The 24,606-nt window shown below is 40.5% G+C and overlaps 1 protein-coding gene across 4 annotated transcripts in view; it reads left to right on the top strand.

The window, feature by feature from the left end:
- phkb (phosphorylase kinase, beta) overlaps window positions 1–9,962 on the top strand; it is a 105,416-nt gene extending 95,454 nt beyond the window's left edge. For 2 of the 4 annotated variants that reach the window (XM_071489189.1, XM_071489186.1), the window contains 7 exons: window positions 2,604–2,694; window positions 3,827–4,032; window positions 5,013–5,147; window positions 5,493–5,622; window positions 7,084–7,191; window positions 7,491–7,631; window positions 8,005–9,962. In XM_071489189.1, coding sequence (XP_071345290.1) covers window positions 2,604–2,694; window positions 3,827–4,032; window positions 5,013–5,147; window positions 5,493–5,622; window positions 7,084–7,191; window positions 7,491–7,631; window positions 8,005–8,142 — 949 coding nt within the window. In that variant the 3' untranslated portion in view covers window positions 8,143–9,962. Of the gene's footprint in view, window positions 1–33; window positions 125–2,603; window positions 2,695–3,826; window positions 4,033–5,012; window positions 5,148–5,492; window positions 5,623–7,083; window positions 7,192–7,490; window positions 7,632–8,004 lie in introns of all 4 variants that reach the window. The other 2 variants (XM_071489188.1, XM_071489185.1) reach the window with 1 other exon arrangement.
- Window positions 9,963–24,606: the final 14,644 nt, after the last annotated feature.

The following is a 24,606-nucleotide window of genomic DNA, read 5'->3' as shown; positions in this document are numbered from 1 at the left end:
AAACAACCGTTATTTAATGTGGTGGAACTGCAGGCTGGCAGTGCGCCATGCTGCTGCCATTATGAAGAAGTATGCCAGCTCTATAGCTCCTCACATCACCACAATTCTGGTGCATGGGAAACAGGTAATGTTCAGGCAGACATGGACGGAAGACGCTGCATGTTTTCTCCCAGTTAGCTGGCTAGCTAGCTAGCTACCTTGAGAGCTGTGTGAGGTTCGGCCGATTCTTCGTTGAATTTCCAGGGTGTCGAAAAGAAAAGAAAAAAAAACTAGGTTTTGGATTTGTGACTTGGATATTTCAAGTCATTATTTCTGCTCTTCTATCACCTCTCGTAAATGAGTAAATTAAAATTGATACTTAAACTAAGTGTGTCGCTTAGATTTCCTGGGAGGAAGAATAAAAATAATTCCAATCAATAACTGTGTAAAATTCGTCATATTGTGACTCTACGTCATATACTGACTGTACTCTAATTTACACTAATACGCTAATATGCTAATATGCTAATTTTTAAATAAAGCTAAGACTAGTCCTACATTTTGCTTTTAAATAGATGTTAAAGAATTGAATTTAACTCCTCATGGTGATATTTAACTAATCAGTAGACACCCTGGTAAAAGGTGGTGTAATGCAGTAGGAGGTTAGTATCTTAGCATCTTGCTAAAATGTTAACCAGCTAATGCTATAGTGGTTAAACCACCAAGTTTATTCCAATGAGATGGCTACCTCTCACGCTGTCATGAGTTTGACCAAGCCAGCTAGGCCAAGCTCGTAGTCACCGTGACTCAGATGTGTACAGGAGCTTGTCATTAGTGTTTGCTTTCTCTCTCCATTAACCATCACAGACGCCGGACCCTCGTTTCTGCTGTTTTGTTCTCCTGCAGCATCACCCACTGCTCCGAGGCTGGCTGTATACTCCAAATGAAATAGTATTTGGCTGTTAGATATGATGATAGATGGCAGAGCTTGGTAGTTGCTTTGGGAGCAGACACTCGCAGATTCATCATGACAGAAGTAAACATGAAGTAGTTTTAGTACTAGTGTAACTACATGGAAGTACACCGAAAATAGTGGACAGCAAGGATTTACGTTGCCCCTTTACGTTATGGTTGTTATACTGTCATCTTTTTAGCATTCTCAGACAGCATTACCTTAGAGTCTGCTTTCCGCAATTTCAGAATCCATGATTTGAAAGACCCACTCATAAGTTGTATGTATATTTTATATGCAAATAATGTTAAATGAAATGTTTAGCAAACCAGTGCCCACTGCTCTGGTCAAACAAAATATAATTTTCGTTTTGTTCTTTGATCGCAAATTTGCCAAATTTCAGTTTTGTTTGTGGTATATTGCTGGCCCCACTCACAAAAAATTGACCTAACACTGTCAGTGGTTCTCCCCACTTCTCATGTCAGCTTTTGTTGTCCCCTTCAGTGGTCAGTGTTTTCTGTGTCCATGGTATGATTTGAATTTGTGTCAAGTTGACTGACATGACAACTTTTATTGTATGCTGTTTTATTAATTTAAAGGATTTTTTTGCATAGAGAAATTTGATTATGCCACAGAGAGTAAAAAAAACCTGGAGGCTAATTTTCAACTCGCGGGGAAATAGCATCAATACTCAGTTCAATTTACTTTCTCATTTACCTAACATGGGCCAGGAAGCGAAGCTTGAAATAGGTTCCCCAACAAAGCATCGGTGGATTGACACCGCATCATGCCTTCTAAACACTGAAGCTTTGTGCTCTTTTTATTTGCTGTGCTCAAGATGTGCCTTTGTGTCTCCACAGGTTTAAGCACTGAATAACTCCACGCCCCCCCCCCCCCACCCCCCACACACACACACACACACACACACCCCCACACACACTAAACAAGAGTTGTCCTCAGCATATAATAAGAGGAGGTTGTTTTTCAGCTGATTATATTCATGACCTCCGTTAGTGAGATGACTTCATTCCTCCACTGCTTCTGTGACTCTGTGTGTGTGTCTATAGCAACCCCGGCTGTGAGGATAACCATAGTTAATGTGTGCTGCTTTTTCCTCATAGGATTCCTGCAGACAAGAGGAGGTAGTTTGAAAGCTGCAGTGACTCTTGTGAATCATGAATTCTGAAATTAGTGAACATTAAAATATTTTGTGGGAAGCCAATCTTTTTATCTGGGTTTCAGATAACTACACAGAATTAAGAAAATATTTAATTTAAAAATGGATGTTTTGCCTTTGATTCTGAAAAGGAATCAGTTGTGGATTTTGTTTTCATTTATATTCTGATGTTTGGATGTTTTGTTAATTGAAATTCTAAAATGAGATAAGGGAAGCATCTAGCATGTTAATTTACTTTTTAGGTATTATTTTATATTGTTTAATCAAATATTTGAGGAATGACAATGATCTTGAATTGAAAGTCTAATGTTACCAGTGTGACACGTACAGTACATGCACCCTATACAACACATGCTCTGCTGAGGCTGCAGTAAAGTGGAGGAATCAGCTCCTCAGCTTTTTCTTCCAAATGAACAAAAAATATGTTTAAGTCCCAGCTGTTAGTTGTTAACTGTGACAATGTCAAGACTGTTCTTGTGTCTTTTCACCCACTAGGTCTGTTGTCCGTCTTGCCGCCAGTCTCTTAACTAAGCTAGTGGACAGCCTTGCCCCCAGTATTACTAGTGTTTTAGTGCATGGCAAGCAGGTAAGTGGACACACAGACAGCAGGGCCTCAGTAGTAACTGTCCCTTCTGTCAAATGATTTTTAGAAAAATGGCATGTCAGGACAATGATTTTAATGTTCACTGATTAGAAAAATGAAATTATAAATATATGATTATTAGCTCCTCATGCTGTCATCCTATGGGAGTTACTTAGCTGAGTTGCATGCTCCTATTCCTCATCACAGCTCGCCTCCACTGTGTGTACCTCAGCTGTAATTGTAGTGAGGCTGCAAGCGTGACCTGCATGACCACTAGAATCCCAATATGCACCGTGTCCACGTGTCTAGACACGCTCCATGAGCTGATTGATATATTGTGACCCGGGACTTTGTCTGATGCCGCTCCCTCATCCAACTTATCGCTGGATGAGTTTCGGCGCATCATTTCCTGTCAAGTGTTATTCAGAGATTAGCCTCCTCTCAAGAGTGTCAGTTATCTCGCCTCATTTTTACCCTTCTCAACAGTTTTAGGCATTTCATTATGCCAAAGTAGCTCAAGGTGTGAATCTGCATATAGATTGCCTACCGGAGGGAATGCTCCCCCTCAACATGATTGGAAAAGCTGATTTCAAATTTGAGATGGCTGTCTCCCACTGCTTACAATAGCAGCTCAGTTGGAAGAAGTAAGAGGCACCACCCCATTTAAGGCAATTCTGATTCAGGTTTGTGCTGGATTTCATCAGCTGAAGGCAAGGATAAAAGTGTGTCCTCTCATCGGGAAGATTGCTGAGGTGTAATTTTCATGAGATGGCTTTCACAAGGAACAAAACACAAAAGAGTAATCTTGGGATCAGTAATTTTTCCTTCTCACTTTTATGTGACTCTGGGAGAGGAGGCCAATTTCAGAGTTTTGCAACAAAGATACTTGTAGAGATTGTACCTCAGAGGAAGTGCTGTGTGCACATGCAGGTCTATGCATGTGCATGTGTCAGAACAAGTGTGATGTGCTGCTGAGGATTTTCTAACTCTATGTGGGTTTGGTGTGTGCTCTTTTTCCCTGTGTGTGTGTATGTATGTGTGTGTGTGTGTGTGTGTGTGTGTGTGTGTGCGTATGTGTGCGTATGTGTGCGTGTGTGTGCGTGTGTGTGTGTGTGCTAATGCCTGTAACCACCAGGTGACCCTTGGCCTATTCGGGCATGAAGAGGAGGTGATCTCCAACCCACTGTCGCCAGGGGTGATCCAGGGAATCATTTACAAGAAGTGCTCCCCTCAGGGTGGGGAGCGGGAGGCTGTTCTTCAGCAGGAGCTGGTCATCCACATCGGATGGATTATCTCCAACAACCCAGAGCTGTTCAGCGGCATGATCCAGATCAGAGTCGGGTAGGACAAAGTCAGGCTGCAGTGGTGCCCGACAACTCTTGTACGTTTAGTCAAGCAAGGTGGATTCATGCAGGATGTGCTCATGGCTCAACAAAACATGAAGCACCCAACACATATGAGCATCAGCCCTCAGTTCAGTTTCTTCTGTTACCCAATCAAAACATCAGGAACTCGTAGCTGTCAAATATCTGTGTCCATACCAATGAGCTCTGATGTTGGTTCTTACTCTAAATGAACAACAGAGCAGACTGAGATTTTTCAGAATTTGATTATTTTCTTTGTCTCAGATATAAATCAGCTCTTATTTGGAGATCACTGAATTCTGACCTGTTTCTCCTAAACCTCCCCTTCAGGAGAAATAAGGAGCAAAAGAGGAGATCAAGATCTGAGAAATCAGTCCCGTCCAGTCTGAGAATGACAGATGAAACTGAGGAAAAGCAGGAGATCTTGTGCTGTGCTTACAGGCTCATTTATAAGCCAGTCAAGTTTCTTTTAGGATCTTACTGTTGTCTTAAGAGCTGATTATTTCAGACAAGGTCAGAGCAGTGAGAGAAAAAAAAGACAATCTTAAGTTCTTAGGATTTGAGGAATTGATCTTAAAATGAGCACAACTGTGTTTAGGAGAAATAGGCTTGACAAAGTAGGGATCTTATTTTTTAATTTTCCTTTCCTCCGGGTTCAGACGTGGGTCTGAGAACACTGTCAGGAAAATAAAACCATGTTGGAAGAAGTGTTGTGAGGTTAGTTACAGTGTTGCATTTAAACTATGAACTATTCATATAAAAAAGTTCAGTTTGACAAACAACTCTCTGCTGTTTTCAAATGTCACCTAAATAATCCTCACGCTGTGAAGCGATGCTGGAAACAGGGACACATGAAAGCATTTTGATCATGTTCTTTAAAGGTGGTGAGCACCTTGAAGTCACAGTTAAATGGAAGTTAGAGCGAGTGTGTGACCTTGTGTGTACTGTGTTGCTCAGATGGATCGTCCAGGCCATGAAACATGAGCTGAAGATCCGGGCAGGAGACATGCCCCCCCAGGACATCTACCAACTGTCCCCCAGCGACATCAAGCAGCTCCTGCTGGATGTACTGCAGCCGCAGCACACTGGCAGGTACTCTTCAAACACTCTTTCTCTTTACCAAGAACATTATCCGTTTCTGTCATCCCTGTCGCCTCACAAACCCGTCATGTCTTTATCTTAATGCTTTTACTTGATGCATATTTTTTATTTTTAATTGTCTTATCTGCTGCGCTATGTTGTCTACTTCCATATCTGATTATCTGCTGCTGCCGCAACCCAATTTCCCCACGGGAATTATTAAAGTTATATCTTATCTCGTCTAATCTAATACACATTGGCTGCACGGACAATATCCTCTAGCACACTGGCTATCAACACTGTGTTTCGCCTGTCTTTAAGAATTGTTTCAACACTTTCACCCTCGTCTCGCCTCAGGTCTTGGCTGAACCGGCGTCAGATTGATGGCTCTCTGAACAGGACCCCTCTGGGCTTTTATGATCGTATGTGGCAGATCCTGGAGAGGACCCCCAACGGTATCATGGTGGCCGGGACTTACCTCCCACAGGTACCTCCCTCCCCTGACACTGCTGCAGGATAAATTCTTTGACCAGCACAGGTTAAAGGTGACACTGAGTACCATGTGCCACTGTACAAACAGCTTCGGGTATAGAAAGCTGTACGACGTTGCTTGTTTCAGACCAACGCAGTTGTCATTTTCCCGCCCAGCACCACCATTATTTAAATATTGAATACAGTTACGTTTATCTGAGTGGCCATGGGCGTGTTGGTCTTAAAATGAGGTGTGGTCAGGTGCGTTGTTGGCGCATTGCTATCTTGAGGCAGCGAGATTGTACAATTGACCAACAAAAATCTGGTCTTAAGTCAGTGTGCTGTTGTTTTAAAGGCACATTGTCAAGAGAGTAATACACAACTACAAACACGGGTGCACAGAGCGCATACACTCTGCCTGTTACACACAAGCAGAGTGTATTGAAAATGCATTTAGATGTTTGGATAAGTCGGGAGGAACATTAGAAAACAGCCTCAGAAGGTGGCAGCGTTCTCTGTGACATGTTGTGTGTTGTGCAGTGTTGTCATGCGTCATGGATGTCTCTTACATGAGGCTGTGCAGAGAGGCGTTCTCTCTGACTACCTGGTAAATCATAATCACCAGTCATCACCTAAATTTGTCCATAGTTTCATAACATATAAAATATTTCCAGTGTTGTGATTGGTGCTGTTGCATGTAAAGCTGTGCACAGTGAGCAATCCACCGAGGTGCAAGCGCACCTGGCTTTTAAAGGGAATGGGAGATGACACTCTGATTGGCTTATTGGATGTTTTGCCCAAAACACTGACCCATGAATAATAAACAGATTAATTACAACCATTCTGAAGCGTGGCCTGGTGCAGCAACTGTTTTTTTCACCATTAAAATAACAAAAGTGATATGGACATGCCCTGAATGCAGTTGCACTTCAAACCATGTGCTTTGAACTGAGCCTGAAGAGTGTTTCCCCCATTTCCCAAGTAAGTATCCCAGATAAAGTGCTTGACAGGTGTCTGCTTCATAATAACTGAACTTCATCTGTACTTCATTTTTGACTTGCCAAACAAAAAAATTACACACACTGTTCACCAGATAGCCGAGTGATCAAGGCTCATACCACATGGGTGCATATGCTCTAAGCAGGCGAGTCCCTGGTTTGTCTCCCAGCCAGCTGGATTCTTTACTGCATGTCATTCCCCTTCTCTCTGTCCCAATTCCTGCCACACTTCATATCCTAACTCATAATAAAGGCACAGAATGCCACTGACACTGTTTATTAATTTATTGGTGAGTAGGATTTGCCAAATACTTGTGAACTGTATCCACTTTGGTTCTAATACCTTGTAAAACAGGACAAAGTTATGATGCCTGATGATACATTTATACTGTCCACAAACACACCGGGGATGTCCACAGTGATCGTCAATTACAGCACCCAGCCGCCGACATAGCTTTTTTTTTATCGTGTCTCCGTAGCAACCCACGCTGTCCGACATGACCATGTATGAGATGAACTTCTCTCTGCTGGTGGAGGACACGCTGAAGAGCATTGTCCTGCCTGAGTACAGACAAATCATAGTGGAGGTAAACACACAAACACACACACACAGAAGGAGCAGAATCAATCAATAGCTTAAATCATAAGAGACGTGTATTGATTTTTAATCAACATAACACTGACTTTATTTATGCAAAATCACATATATCTGTTTAAGCAGTGCAGCTTGTCCAGAACCACTCACCCAGAGTGAGTCAGTAGCAGATCTCTACTGGCTGTGTGTCCTCGTGATTAAAAGATCAGCTTTAAAAACTCTATTGCTGATATTGTTGTTGTTTAGTTTGTAGTTTCTGGCAGCCTTGTTATGTCTCCATTGTTTGAGTAGCTGTTGATGGTGGTGTCCATCGTGCTGGAGAGAAATCCGGAGCTGGAGTTTGGTGACAAGGTGGATCTGGACAGTCTGGTGAAGGAAGCCTTCAATGATTTCCAGAGGGATCGCAGCTGCTTTGAAGGCATAGAGAAACAGGTAGAAGGTTTTTCCACGAGGCTGTCGGGTTAACTGATATTATAACACTTTCTCCGCTGAACACGACCTGTCTACCTCAAAATTATCTCATCACCTCTCTAAATTGATGTGCTACCAAACTGAACCGAGCTTCCGTTCCGGCTATACACTGATAATTTAGTGAAGGGGTTAGTTTAATTAAATGGTGTTTAAAAGGCCAGGACTGCCATTTTCCAATTCAGTAGAGCCTTATTAGATTTGTGAGATTAAATGCTTCTGCATAGCCTCAAATTCCAAAAAAGCATATTCACACCTGCAGACTTTGATTCATTTACTACTAAATAGCATTTTCTAAGATGTTTCCTTGTCTGTGGCTCTGTTTTGTTTGTCCCAGGATGATATGGAGGCTTTCTACAACACACCAGCAGTGGGGAAGAGAGGCACCTCCAGCTATCTGAGCAAGGCTGTCATGATCCAGTTGCTGCAAGGGGATGTCAAGCCCTGCAAGGACGACCCGTGCTCTGTTAGTTAGATTTACAATGCTTTGACCCCTGATCCCAGCCCTCTGCAGTGCAGTCATGAAATTCTCCACAAGGACTACGGTGTCCATCAAATGTATTCAGAAGATAAACTCTAACCTCTGCAGTCCTCCTTCAGCACTTCACCCACTCTTGCCAGCTACGTTTTTGCTTGAATTTTGCCCTAACAACAGCAGAAGGTGTAAACAGAGGCTTCAGCTGTGGTGCATGATTACATCTGTGGTTTGCTCCAGGCATTAAAATGCATCCACAGTCATGCTTAAAAACAAAATGTTAATCATTGGGGGAAAAACTCATGAATCACCAGAGACCAATTTGTTTATTTATACACATCTTTGTTTTGTCAGGTGTCTGGCTCTCAACAGTATTTTTCATCTAAGTAAAGGTTTTAATAGCGTTATTTTTGATAAAATACCACATAACCAGTAAATATTGATACACTGTTCTCCCAGCCCTTATCTGGATACCATAGATTAGCGTGTCTGCACTTTGTTCCAGGGGTCAATAAACTCAGTAGTAATACCTCAGTGGCACCTAGAAGCTTACTTTATCTCTACACATCTGTTTTTTGTTGAGTGCAGTCCTGACTGTGTTGTGCAGGTTTTAATAAGGTCATTAATAACCATTTGCCAGTTAGCTAGTTAACCACTGTTATCTTAGCCGCTCGGCTGTGAAAAGTATTTTCCTAAAAAACATCAAAATGAAAACTAATTGAGGGAAAAGCCACACAGGTGGTAATAGTTTGTGGTTAGCTTAACTTAGCTAAGCATAAAAACAGTAAACAAGGGGAAACAGCTGGCCCGGCTGTGTGCAAAGGTAAAAAGGGATGTTAAATTAAGCTCACCTGCTGTAGCAGCATACAGATGAGGGTGGTATCAATCTTCTCATCTACTTCTCTGTTAGAAAGTGAATCAGCATGTTTCTCAATTTTCGGGAAAGAAATCCATTTTAAATGTTCTGTGTTCTGTGTCAGGTATTTAGAAATAATGCCCCTAAGAACCAGACTCAGACATAACCGTTCATACCTCACCAGCAGTGACAGACATAGCATTTTGATGTGCATGAAAGAGTGAATCAGTCAGAACCAGGTCATCTTGTATCATGAGAGATGTTGGTACACTTGGCTCCCAGGGGCCTGAAGCATGTGTAGCTTATTACCTGAAACAGAAAGTGGTTAATTCCGGCATTATTTCATATGATCTCTAAAAATAAATGTATGGATCTTCATCGAAGCACAACTTGGCCTTGTAAACCTCGCTCAGACTATCTGCATATCTTTGGCATTAGACGGTTTGAGAACCACTGAACAAAATATAAAATTGAGATTTTTTTTTTTAGTGTGTAATTATTCTGCTCAAAATCCACACATGTCAGAGTTAGGTGTTTGTCGTACTGTGTTGAGTTTCTCTTATAAGAACGCTGTGTCCTCTTTGCATGCACAGTCTGCTGCATGACAATAGATGCTGTACTGTTTGCCACTACCATCGTGAGGGTTTTCTCTGAATGTTTTAGGCGACAAAATAGAGTTTCTGAGAGGTCTGTTTTGCACAATAGGGCTCTGCATGACAATGACTGCTGCTCATCTGAAGTCTTGGGAGCGAGGACCCTGTTTTGTTGAATGTGGGCAACAGAGAAGACGGCTGTACTCCTAGATAGAGATGATGAAAGACTCATTCTGACTTATTTTAAAGTGTGCCTCTCTGAATACCGTCACTGTGATCACTATTCCCCACCTTGCTGCTGTGTGTGTGTGACAAGGAGTATTTCAAACTCAGTACTGTAGCTTCAAAGAATAAAGTTATCATGGAAACTACAGACGTGTCACTTTACTATCAGCTTCAGAAACTGGATTTGTGGATGTGTATGTAAATAAGTGCGGTTTGCATTATGCAGCAGCTTCTGGAACATCTTCTCTCCCCTTGTATCCCACAGTTATGTGACTATCAAACACAGACATATAATTACTGCACATAAAGCAAAAAATCTCCTGCTCCTCAGCTAAAACTGCAGCAGAAATGGAGCATGACTGCCACGGCCCTGTAGGGTGTGTTTGGCATTTGTATCGGATCCTACCAGTTACACCCACTTATGTTGCCTGAACCCCTTATCAATCTGCATCTAACCACCGAGGCTGTATGTGCTGCAACGCTGACTGACTGACTGGCAGAGAGAGGTGGGCGAGAGCCAGAGGAGAAGATAAATGAGCTCTGCTTTGCGCTCAATATATTCAAATCAACCTGCATGCTGGTGAAAGGAGCTCTTGCCTGTCTTGTTGAATAAATCTCTTCTTCACCGAGACAAATCCAAACAAAATTTGTTTGTCTCAACATTAAGCAGGGGGTATGAAAAAGGGTTTGAGTTGTTTTCATATTTATGTTTTATTTCACTTTTATATGTTTGTGTCCCGTTTTCTTCTGATTTTAGAGATTTCCTCTCACACACTAAAGTGAAATTCCACTAACTTTACATATAAAAGTTACTGGTCATGATCAGAGGTGGTCAAACTACACAACTCCATTACTTGAGATAAGATATAGATACTCTTGGTCAAATATTACTCCAATTACTTGAGTAGGAGTACTGGAGAACTTGCTTTAAAAAAAAAAACTAAATTATTTTAAAATATCCTACATTTTCTAATGTGGACTCATTGTTGTATTGTTCCACAGAGCATTTACAGAACCTAACAACTCTGAAACTACGTACTGATTGCACAGACTTACTTGTAGAAGCTGTAGAATAAAAAGCTTGTAAAATAAAATACAAATGACAACTACTGAAATCAAAGAAACGCTAGAAATCTCAACAACATGCTTTCTCTTGGATATCTAATTTCTGTAGACAGTGGTGAGGTTTGGTCCTTTAATTTTAAAACTTTAAAACTTTCTGTAATTCTAGAAATTCAGATAAGCCTGTGGTGAAGCTTCTGTCTCATCTTTATGTAACGTAGCCATCGTTAGGCCAATGTTCAAGATGAGCTGTTGAATAATGCAGCAGCACAACATGACTGATGGCTGTGACTGTTTTTTTTCTCCTGTAACAAACACAGTGTATGTTCTGTCACATTTTAACATTTTAATTTATTGTTAAATGTTGAGGTGTCAAAAGTACAACATTTGTCTTTCAAATGTAGTGGGGTAAAAGTGGAGTACAAGTTAAAAAAAAATACTCAAGCACAGATACTCAAAAATTAAACTTAAGTACAGTACAGTAAATATACTTAAATGCTGTACTGTTTAGAGTGGGAACCATAAAAGTCTGGATATCTTGACTTCTGCTGCTTGTGACAGTTGTTTTTTTAATCTCTCAATTGTGAGTCCATTTCATGAAAGTGCCAGTGATGTGAGTTACCTCTTTATTTACATTAAAGTCCTGACTACTTCATCATATTTTAAAAAGCATTCAGATGCAATAAAATACAATAAGATACAACGAAAATAAGTGATTATGTCCCTGATGTAACATATTTCTGCTGAAGACATGTAGCCTGACAGTTTAAGAGTTTATACTTTATCAGTCCACCAGGAGGCAGCAGAGTTCAAGAAATGGAGCTGATGTGGTCTCAGGCCTCTGAGATATTTAATTTGCACTAAATAAATCATTATAATTACTGAAGATAAGTCCATGATCTGTCTCTATATAACCAGAATACCCTGGCTCCATTATGCAGAAAAGTTTTGTTTTTTTTCCTTATCTTCTCACAGTTTGCTATTACGCCTCTAAAGTCAGTTATCGAATCAGATATGTGGTTTGTAAATGGATAAAAACATGACAAAAGCGTGGTGCAGAGAAAAACATGAGTTATCTCACACAGATACTGATCAGTGGATAAATCCTGAAATCATTAAAAACAACCACACATTTCTCTGTGCTGCTCACAGTCAACACACCGCACCTCAGAACGGAGGTCATCTTTCACCCCAGCCTGCTTTGTTATTTTCTGACACGGGGACACAAGGGGACACAAGGTCACACAAACAAGTGGGAGCTGCTGTTTGGCCGAATAAGGAGGGACCAACCAGCACTATGCAGCACAAAGATAACAGGTTTTAGTGGACTTACAATATTTTATGACAGGACTGTGGCAAATAAAATAAAAAGAGAACCACAAAACTGATTGTTAGATTAGATTTGACAAGACAGGCTGACAAGACAGGTTCAGCCAGCTAATCAGTGAAATAAGAGGTAGGACCGAGGTTTCACGGTGATAGATATATAAACCACAAATGTGGGGAATCATATGCTTATCTTGTCGCTCTTTATGCTGCTTTCTTTCCTTTTCTGACACACACACACACACATTGTCATATATACACACATGCCACAACAGTGCAACAACCACACATCCCCCTGGAAGCGTGTTGTCAACATGGAGATAACTGTTAAACAGCCCAACACAGATGACACACTTATACTTTATGCCCTGACTGATTGTTGAGCACAGTCTTCCCACATCTGCATCTCTATCGCTCCTCCTGCCATGATACAGCAGGACATCTGCCGCCTCCTCCCGTGGCGTTACCTGGCTTTGAGATGTGGGTGATAGATAAAAGCAGATAAAACAACATAATAATGTGTTCAGTCTGCAGACAGCCAACCACCGGGGAATTTCTACAGCTGATCCACAGGTGGTCGCTGTCCACATATATCATCAGTCAACATAAAACGCTTTGTGTCTCCTTGGATACATTTTAGCCATGTTGGTGGTGTGAGATAAAATATCTCAAAAACTGTGGGCTGAACCCTCATGACTTTTGTAACGTCCTGATTGTTCCTGTAGCAGCATTTTTGATTTTGAGTGAAATGTCTCAACAACTGTTGGATCAGTTGCCAAGAAAAATTTGCTAGACACAGTAATGTCCCATTCAGGTTTGTCATAACTTTGGTGACCCGCTTACTTTTCATCTAGCACCACCATCAGGTCAAAATTTCAATTTGTGCAATACTTTCGCAAAACTTCTCACATTCTCACTAGCTTCAGTTGGGCTCAACAATTAATTGAAATATTATTGAATATGGCCAAGTGCAATATCCAAATCGCAGGAGGTGTCATTTTTTGATGAAGGTGAGATGTGTCACAACATTCCATAAATGAAGCATTTTGGTGCCACAGAGATGCCCTGGACTACAAATCATAATCTCCAGCACAAAGGAACATGCTTGTCTGGTACAGACCCGACAAACATCACATCAACATCATTTTTATATTTTTTTCAGTCACAATGAAATTCAAAAATGACCATTCCAACTGAAATCATGACTCATATCGCAAATGCCATATCTGCCAAAATAATTGCAATATGATTTTTATTTTTTTTTTATATTGTGCAGGCCTATAGCTTCAGCCAACTTTCTGTTTCTGATTAGCATGCTAACATGCTAAAGTAAGACTGTGATACTAGAAGATCTTGCTGACATGTTAACATACGGACATTAGCATAGCATAATGACTAAGCCTACAGTCTCACAGCTGCTAGCATTGTTGAGGACTGCCAGGGTCAAGCTTTGCCATGTTGTCGTTGACGCTGATGTTGAAAAAAGCGTTTATAGTTGTTTCGAACGGTCACAGGAGAAAGCTGGGTGAAAAACCAGTGTTCATAGAAAGATGGAGAACATAATATTGATTTTAAATATGCGGTAACAGTGCACATTTTCACAGTCTCTCCTGAACAACACTCACAGTGTTGCACTGTAAACACAAAACGTGACAGGAATAGTTGCGAGCTTGGGAGTGATTTTCAGACACCACTTGCTGTCTCACTCACTCAATCCTGAATGAGGTGAAAGTTACAGACATTGTTGGACGTGGACCCACTGACTCTGACATCAGAAAGGTTTGGGGGGAGGGGGTTTCTGAAACTATTCAACCATTCAACAAACAATTCTAATGAACTATACTGGCCTCTTTCTTCTTGTTTTGAGCAGTAAGCTCATACATGATCATTCTGTGGTTGGAAGAATAATAGGTTAGGATAGCCTTGACCTTTGACCTCCTTAACATTAGTTGCTTGTAATATGAAACACTTTTGTTGCAGTGATTCAAAAGGACTCTTGATTGTTGATACAAGCACAGTCACCACAGCAGCTAAAGATGACATTGTATTAATTTGTGCACAGATTGTCTTCTGAAGGACAGCGGGACAGCAGTGCATTGTGGCCCCTCAAAACAGTTTGCTTGTGCTATGACACACTGGTGCTGCTGTGGTCCCATAACTCAGTGTCTGTCATCAAGAGAGCCAAGGTGACACACATCTATCAACATCTCATATCAGAAATGGCATCGAGCCCAGACACACACGCACAGACCTTGACTGGTAAGCCATATTTTCTCTCTAATCATGCTTGAACTAATGTACGACATGAGACAATAAAAGTACTTCACATTGTTGAGCTACGCATAGCGTAGAATACTGATTTCAACATCAGTCCATTAAATTAGCTCAAAACATTTGAGCTGATGGCTTTACTGAACCCTACAATTTGAATCATTACCAGAAAGAAGAGGTGTTGTGGGAACATGATGGGATAAATAGCAAGGTGTGTGATGTGATCAAAACCTGTGTAGAATAATGGTGATGGTGTTCGATCCCAGTGCTCAGGTGTAGGTTCTGGGGGAATTGAAGCCTGTTTCCCTCTTGATATGTTTTATCTGACTCTAACCTTCACTCTAACCAGTCTTATCTTGTGGTGTTTAACAGATGTTGGTTTTTGTCCTCAATAGAATAGAAATGTAACTAACTTTACATAAAATACCATAAGTAGGGCAAATGAAGTTCAGATTTACAGATGCTGTTGCCCTCTGAGAGTGGAACATGTGACCAAATGTGAGCAAATTTGCTCTGTGGAGGCACCACATTCAATACCAACACTCTAGTGTTTTGGGACTCCATAACAAACATACTTAGCTGCATATTTGGGCACAAATCCATTGGCTAATTAAAAGGAAACAAGCTCAGTGCCACTTTCAAGCTTGTCGCCCATTTTCTGTGAGAAGGCTGCCCAAATTAAAGTATCAAAAGCAACTATATCAATTGCTTTTTCACAATTGCTAATAATTCCCGACATGCAGATTGAGCTACAATGACGTCACGCAGATAACCGCTCAGTCTCATACATTTCATTTTCTCCCATAAAGAAGCACAATCAGCTCCCATTGATTCTCTCGACAGTTATTTCAAGCCTGACTGCCATTCTGAGCAGTTCACTTATAAACACCAGTTTGTTATAGGTATTTTGTGCATTATAACATGTGCATGCTTGTGTTGATAATGATGATTATTACCATGACGATGAATACTCACCTCTTGTACAGCTTATTACTGAACAAGGCCTCTGATTGATAAATGAATGCTGTTGATGGGAGAATGAGCAACGAATCGTAGAACAAACATTATGTGATAGATGGTTACACACTTTCCAGGGAGTGGGAACGTGGTCTCAGACTGTATATTCTCATGCACCATTATACTGAATGAACCAGGGGTTATACACATGCACAGAAGTGTGAGTAAAGTGAAGATGACATGAGTTACCTCCCTGAAAACAAAGTCTGTTCAGTCAGCTAACGGGTGAAATAAGAGGTATGATGGAGGTATTATGGTGACAGATAAATGAACTGCAAATGTGGGGAAAAGCCTCTGAGATGAGTTGGTTTGTTTATAAAACAAACAGAAAAAGTTTGGTTTTATTCCAGAAGCTGCAAGACTTATAACAGCCGATGTGAAATAGCTAGTTTACTTTATAAATCTTAATAAGTGCACATTTTTGCCATAATGTCTCTGCTTATCTCCTTTGTGTCTCTCTTTTTTCATGCTAACATTTGCTAATTAGCACTAAACACAAAGTACAGCTGAGGCTGATAGGGATGCCGTTATTTCTACAGGCATTTGATCATAAAACAAAGTTTGGAAATGTTGACCAGATGATGGCGCCAGAAGAGGAATCAGAGGATCAAAGCTATTTCAGTTCATCCTCTTGGGAACATCAATGTCTTTACCAAATTTCATTACAAACCATTACAACCAATTATTAAGCTTAGTCTGGACCAAACTGGTTGATCAGCGGTGCCATTCACAGTTTGACTAAAAGCTGCCTTAAACAAACTTTTTGTGTCAGATTTTATCTTATTTGCAGTGTGTGTGTGTGTGTGTGTGTGTGTGTGTGCATTAATGGTTGCTAAATGTAAAAGGGAGTGTGTGAGATTAATGACAGGGATAACAGATCCTTCCATTCACGTACTCCCTGTCTCCCTTCTCTGTGTCTTTAAGGAGGCAACTGTAGGTGAGATTAATATGAACATACAAGCAGCACCTTTCAGTCTGGACACTTCCCAGACAAGTGTTACCCTTCCTGGGGAAATTTGACCCAAGCGAGGGTTAATGCTTTCTGCACATTGAGAGAGGAGGATGGGAGGAGGTGAGGAAGGAAGGTGGAGAAAGATGGAGATGAGGACATGGAAGAAGAGATGTAGAAGACGGAAATGTAAGAGAAGGTGGCAGACACCCAGTATGACAGAAGGATGATGCAGGGTGACAGGACTTTTGAAAGAGTAGGAGAAGGAAATGAGGAAAGAAAGAGGAGGAGGATGTTAAGGACATTTATGTCCAACCTCCTGCTGTGTCTGTATCTCAGGAGCAGCAGTGGGTCAGGCCCGAAGGCGATGGGAAATCTGCAAGGAGACTGGGGGAAGAACCACAGCCCCTGACCCTGTCAGATAGAAACCCCTCGCAGCGGGAGGTTGACAGAGAGGAAATGGGAGAGAAGAACAAGAGTGAATTCAAGCCAGACAGAAGCCTGGAAAGAAACCCGGCCTGCCCCTCTGTGAGTCGGGGAGGATGTGGTGAACACAAGGGAATGCTACAGTAAATTTTATGATGAAGAGGAGAGGAGAACAAGACACCCTGAGATATGGGGGAGGAATCTAATTCTATAGCGTTTTTCTTCAATGTTGAATTACTGCTGTAGCAGAATGCAATAAAAGGTACTGCCCTCTTATGTGCAGTGCTTTTGTTTGAGGGTTCCTTCATTCACCAACTTACTCTATATTCCTCTAAACAGACACAAAGCCCAGTTATAAGTTCAATTCAGGTCTTCTGGAAGGTCTTGGAGTTCAGGGTTCAGCGTTTTGCTAAAAGGCTTTTTGGCAGTGATGCTCCTTCTATGTCTTTGTTCAAACATGCTACTGCACTGACTTTTCTTACTCAGATAGATATACAAAAATAGTTTTATTGAATTTATCAAAGAAGAATCCTGAAAGTCTATCAGACCAAACCCTGTTTGTGATGCCATGTCATTTTGCAACTTCAGATCTATTGAGGACCAGTCAGTTTTGGAACATGAGCTCTATTTAACTGTACATTTTCAATGTCATAATTTTAGGTAAAGATAGGTTGAAAATAAAAATCATGTATGAAAATTTAAATGTGAACTTCAAATCATATGTGCAATTTGGACACTTTGTAACTTGTGAAACTTAAAGTTGTACTCATTAATAATTAAGAATATTTTTATATTAACATGTTTATGTGTAATGTTAAAGTTGTTGCTTGTATTGACAAATTCACAGAGAATTCTCTGCAGTTCCTCTTTGATCTATAAGCAATTTAGTTAGGTTTGCTGGCACACGAATCAACAGCTTTGGTTCGTTTACAGCCACAGGAAGCAGATGTTTTCAGCCGAGAAAAAAAAAAAAAAAATCTGATAGGTCCAGTGTAAACTCCCTGCCCAGCAGCAAACAGCAGACAGACAGAGTCAGGGAAAAGCTGGTCAGTGGAGCCTTTAGCAGCTAAAGACCCAGATATTTCCCTCAGGAATTAGTCAAGAAAAAAAAAAAAAACAGAGGTAAAAGAAAAGCAAACACTGGACTTAACATCTGCCAGGTGGCTAGAAACACTTGATTTTTCAAATGAATGTAAATGTTGCTGCATGTCTTCTCAACACAGTAGGCAATTGTTAATATGTTTGATATTAATTTTACAAAGTGATAAATGTGTCTTTGTTGTGTGTTGGGTTCCTAAGTTTGTCTCTGACTGGCTGTAAAAAAGGTTAATGAAAAGTAAAAGTAAATCTCACATATATACTAAATGAAAATCAACATGTTTTCGCAAGCACACATACTACAATATATTAGATGTATACAGAGGAGACCTTTGCCTTCTTTTACTGAACCTTCACCTCCTTCTATGTGCACGCTGGCTCTGCTACATTAAATAACCGGTGCAAAGCCCACAGAGCAGTTGCTTTACTTGCTGTGGCACACATCTGAAAAAAGGGCAGCTGAACTGTCACCTTTTCCAGAGGTAAAATAGCTGAGGTTGCCCTCTGACCCATGAGGTTAAATGCAGCGTTACAAATACAGTATGTCTCCAGAGGAAAAGAAAACAGTATGGCAACATTAGTTCAGAGTTCAAGCCTTATACATTTCAAAAGCAATAGCAAATCTTTTATTCAGTGTTATAATTCATTTATTTTTTATCAAAAGTAAGAAATATAGAAGAGAGAAAAATGCAATTCCACTTATTTATAATGCAGACTAGTTTTACAAATCCTTGCTAAGAATATAATGTCAGTCACTTTAAAAAAGGAAAGACTCAGTATTTTAAATCTTTAAAGTAATAGTATCAGATAAACAACAAAGATGAGAAGAGTTTTTTGCGCCAGAGTCTGGTGTGCCCTGCAGGCAGAGTCCAGTTGAATGTGCACACAGTGGGAGTGGTTCTGAAACGAGGGATACTGTTCCCCCCTCACCCTGACCGTGCAGTGAGTCTGCCCTATAAATCCTTCTCACCCTGGGGCAGGATGGGCTGTCTGCCAAGCTATCTGTCTTCCACAATGCCCACTAGGAGGGTGACAAGCTGCTTCAAACAGCGTCACATCTGCTGGTGTCATGTTGATGCTTGACCAACACAGCTGATTATACCTCTTTTACCTTCACTTCCCCTCTTCTTCACGTCACCTTTATCTCTGCCTGTCAGTGCATCCATTTGTCTGGATCTGACTGGCTGTCTGTCCCTCTGCTGCATTGTCTGGCTCCTCAACTCACTGTATATATTTCTGTTTGAGTTGAGATATGATAACGTTTTACTGATCTCTGTCCGTAAACTGAGTCAAGCAGTGGCAAAAGTAACAGTGGGGAACAGAGAAAAAGGGATAAGAAGAGGATACAACATGAGTCAAATACAGGTGCTGTGCAATAAAATGCTATTCAATACAATACCCCTAATAAATACCATTCAGACATTTTGAATTTTGAATTCTTTATGCATGTAGCTTATTTAGGTATCCATCTCATGAATATTATTCAGATTTTAAAGCTATAAATTCCTTATTTCTCCTAACGCCTTCACTTCATCCCTCTGGATGAAACCACCATTTAAATGCCTCAGGTCTAAGATCTCAAATCTCTCGTGTTGTGTGTCTATTCTGCAGCTGACCCAGCCTCTCTGACTCAGCCCATGGTGGCCAATAAAATATCTAAGAGATCCTTAAAGCAGTGTGTAAATATACCCTGCCTTTATATTTATATAAGGTTTATCTCCTAGCAGTACCAAAGCAGGTCACAAGATGGGGATAGACAGCAACAAACTGACAAAGGCAGATAACTGCACCCTATAACAGTTTCATATTGCATGCTGTCTCACACAGTCATATAATAAAACAAACATTGATAAGTTTAGGAACATAGACATACACTTATAGGCAAAAGACAGAAAATATACAAATAAAAAATCGTGTGATACTGAAATATGATCAGTGGTGTGAACAAAGCTGAGTTTATACATGTGGATATGATTGTTGAATTTCTGTTCTATGCCAGTGTGTAAATATGTGGGAAAACAATCAACGCTGTTTTCAGTAATGACCTCACCTGTAAACAAACTGGACAACAAGCCATCCCTTGTGGACTCTGCTCTACTGAAACATCTCTAAATATTTTAGTTTGAAGACTTTATAACACACAGAAAATATCACTGCATATTATGTTATTGCAACATTTCAGAGAGAGAAAGTCCTTTTTGCATAACCTGCTCTCAACTAAACTCAACTCAACAGCTCCACTCAAAATCAGGAACTCCTGTGTCGATTTTCCACAAAAGCTCAAAACCAACAAGAAATAAGCCTACAATGGAGACAGCTGGAAGATCAAAAATGCAATGGTACTGTATAAAAATGTTGTCAGTTTTGATTTCTATAATTAACCTACCTCATTTTGCTATGTCATGAATTGCTGGTATGCCAAATGGCTTGATTTTGCACATTATTACAGAAACAACAACGAACATGAGGATAGACATACTCCAAGTGTAAACATGACCTGATTGAAAGCCAGCAGAGCATATCTGAGCACAACTATATCAATAAATGATTAATGATAAATGATGATATATGCTGATGATGATGATATTTTTTGTGAAGCTGTTTATAAAGGCATGTCCAAATTTTTTGCCCTTTACTCTACCCCAGATCACCCTTTGATATTTTATATTGTGTTATTGAATTATATATACTTAAGAAAAAACAGATGATCTCTGCAAGTCTCCAAACCGACAGAAGAGGAGGGGTGGGTCCAGTTTAGGGACCTCAGAATTGCATCTCTGCTTTGTTCAGATGAGGTGATCTTCTGGCTTCATCATACCATAATCTGCAGCATGCACGAAGACAGTTTGCAGCTGCGTATGAAGCAGCTGAGACAAGAGTCAATACCTCCAAATCTGAGGCCTCAATTATGCTTTCTAGTGGACACGCACATGGACAGCTGTGGACACCTCGGATTTGTAGTTGTTGTTATTATACCTCTTTCTAGTCGGCTTGGAGTCTACTTGGACGAGCACATGTGCAGCTGGGGCAGTTGTAGTGGTAGTGGCTGTATGGACTAGAACAAGTCCTTGTGGACGCAACAAATTTTAGGGTACATGGACATCTGAAACGAAGTTTACATAATGTGGACCCGAGCACACCCTCATGTACTCATGGATGTGAAAAGTACAATACCAGCTTAAAGTCATGGTTCTCAGCTGGAAAATGCTGGATTGGTTCCTTTGGGTTGGGAATGACTTGCTGCTTCAAGTGAAGGAGTTTCTATGGGTCTTTGATGAAGGTAAAATGTAGTCTGAGATCACGACCACATGTCACTGAAATTAATTTCTTTAGTAAGGTGGCTGGGCTCAGCCTTAGAGGTAATCCCGCTGAGCCAATTGAGGGGGTTCGAGCATCTGATCATGGTGCCTCTTGGGTGCCTTCCAATGGATGTTTTCCAGGCATATCCAACTGTCAGGAGACCCTGGGGTAGAGTACTCTGGAGAGACTATATAAAGCTCATCTGGCCTTGGAATGCCTCAGGACCCTCAGGAGGTCCTGTAAACATTGCTGGGGAGAGGAACATCTCAACTGCCTTGCTTGACCTACTGCCACCACAATCCAACACCAGATAAGCAGCAGATAATGGATGAATGGATAGAGGATTGTACACCATTAGTTCTTCTCATGAAAGACCGCTCACAAAATCAGCATTGAAGGCACTGTACCACAGGGCTCAGACCTTGGCGCCCGATTATTTAATTAGTAAATGCTCTAACTGAAGGCTGTCATAACCAAGTATAGCATTTTTTCTCTTTTGATACCTGGATTCGCTCATTACCCACAATAGCAAAAACACTGGCTAAGGTACAAGTGTCATGGAAATGACAGTAATGAAACACCTTCTTTGAAGTTTTCCAACATAAAATATTTGAAGTGTTATCTGATCAGTCTCTTTTCCCACGGCACAAATAGCACTGAAACATGGTTCTGAGACATTGCTGATATTTCAGAACCATGTAAAGAGCTGTTTGTTGTGGATTGTCAAAAGATTTTTTAATTAGATTTCAAACACACATGGGACACTTTAGACAAGGTGATAAAAAACTTAAAACTGTGAACGCTCAAGCTAGTTTTCTTGCTAAATAGTTAGTTCAGCTTTTACTATTGTGTTACATAACTTGTTTGCTGTATAGAGTTTAGAAATAAACTCGACAGTGAACCTGAACTGATGTTTTTCTTTGGTCAAATTAATGAAAAATGACTTCTCTCCACAGTGAATCCTTGGAAATGAGAAAACACACCAAATTTGCATCTCTTGCAGCCTGAACATTTTAAGTACTTTAACTTCCTGGTCCTGTGCACCCTGAGAATTGTCAGCTGCTAATTGGTTCTTTAGTGTGTATCAAAAGCGTAGCTGCTGTATGTGTGCTCTAATAACGGCTTCATTATACACTGGGTCTTTGCAGTTCACTTTTGTTGGCTTACAAAGCACTGTTTGCCAACAAGGGTGGCCTTGAGGCAGCGGCACTGCTATGAATAACTGATTAAAGGGCCATGTTTACACTTGGGTTGTATGGTTGCCTGTACACTGCCAATACTGTGCAGCTTTTTAATGAAACTAAAAATTACTATACCGCTCAGTGAAATTGATTGAAATTTTTTTTTACCCTCCAGTTCTGCTAATTAGAAATAATTTGAGATAATGTGCGGTTCTTTTTCAGAAGCTTGAATAAAAAGAATTCCTCTATACTGCTCCCACAAAAAGGAGCTGCAACAGTGCCGAGCATTACCAGAGAGTGATGTTTGAGTTTTCCTATGCACAAGGTCATATATTCATTGATAAAAAATGTTTGCCAAGACTCAGCCTTGTGGTAGTGTAATAATGGTAGTTGTAATTGCTGTAACAGCCAGACATGAGTGTTACACATGATTGGTGATGCTGAGCCTTGACGGATGTACAGATGACAGCTAGAGATGTTTTTGAGACTGTAACCTAATGGTGTAGATTGCAATCATTTGCAGAATAACCTGTATGTGTGTGTGAATATAAATGCGTAAATAGTCTTTCTGTACCTGACATGACCTGCAGTTTTAACTGCAGCCACTCACAATCCAGCACTCCTCCTGGGGCGGTGAAAAAGTACAGACACATATTGTCACAGGCTAATGGTGGCTAACATGAGGAGAACCACCTGCTGGGAATAAACATAATCTACTGGCAGGAAGCTAATCGCCTCCTCAAATGAGCTCCAGTTGGAATTTATAAATAGGATTAATGAAGACCAACTCAGATAATGAGCCTGTTGAGTTTTGTCTCTATTTTGTGTGGAAAATCTTACAGGATGTGTACAAGTCAGAGATGTGCATGTTTTTATGTTTCCTTGTCAGTCGTATTGTGTCTTGTTGTGTTGAAGTTCTGCAACTGTCTCTCATTTGTAATCCAACATGGCCGACTGTTCACCAGTTTAACAACAGCTAATGGTTCCTGTGTGCTTTGATGTCCATGAACGTGCTCATTTTTTGGTGAATGTGAACATGCTCCAGAAAGTTGTGATAACGCACCAAAAAGCTGCCAAAACAACATCAGAAGAAGAAGTGCACCAGAGGATTTATGCATCCAATGTCTAGTGCTGGCAATTCAAACAACGCAGCTCCTGCTACAGCTGAAGCCAGTTTGTATGAACATTTGAAGGACTTTTATGAACAAATCAGTGCAGCTTTCAAAGGAAAAAAAAAAATAATGCAAATTCTTCCTGCCAGGTCTGAAAAAACATGTCAGAATATCAGCCACATCAGTCACAATTTGAAATGACACATTGAGTTGAAGGACCTGACTAGTCTTTTGAAGTATCTGTGAGTGAATAACGATTACAAGAAAGGGTGAGACCATGAGGCAACAGCTGCAACGTTCCTCCACCTGAGTCAAACTCATATACAGCATATACACATAAAACATAGATTCACATTGTTTTTTCTCGGGTTTTAAAGGTACTCTGAACTCTGAATGTAATTTTATAGTAGTAAACAGTCATTGATTTAGTTTGTGAAGCTGCAGTGATTTACGGCTGTGGATAGATGGGTAGGAGGAGGTTTGACTGAAAAAGAATTTTAAAAACTGGAAGAAATGAATGTGAATTAGTTTATTTTGATCTGTGTGAACTGAACTTTGAGGAAGCTCTTCTGAGGTATGAACTTACACAACACTGGCTGTGTGTAGATTTGTGGTGTGCGCCTGTTTATCTCGACACTCGGGGCAGACGAGGGGAATTCTCTTATCCGAAGGGGATGTGGACAACCACAGAACGTCACACTTAAATTTGATGGTTTCTCAGATCATGTTTCTCATTCATGAAACAGTGAAACCTTCAGATTATTTTATTTTAAACGTGCTGCCTGGGAAAGAAATTGAAAACACAGCGTGCATCACACGTGAGAAGAAAAATGTATAAATTAAAACACTACATAATAAAAAATTAGCAATGTCATTATGAGCAACCTATCCATGTTTCCTTATGTTTATGTTGCTCCTGTTTTAACTCTGCTGTCAGGACGGATGGCTGCTATATTTATGTATGTGTATTGAAATGTTTGCTTGTATGTATGTGCTAAAAATGTGCAGCACATATCAGCCTCTGTGGTGTGATGGGGTAAATGATGGA

The sequence above is a fragment of the Trachinotus anak genome, unplaced genomic scaffold, assembly GCF_046630095.1.
Source record: "Trachinotus anak isolate AG129_WGS33_773 ecotype Australia unplaced genomic scaffold, CSIRO_AGI_Tana_v1 ptg000011l, whole genome shotgun sequence".
In the NCBI taxonomy this organism is placed as follows: Eukaryota; Metazoa; Chordata; class Actinopteri; order Carangiformes; family Carangidae; genus Trachinotus; species Trachinotus anak.
The sequence above is the reverse complement of the archived record's forward strand: the minus strand, read 5'-3'. Positions and strand labels throughout refer to the sequence as shown.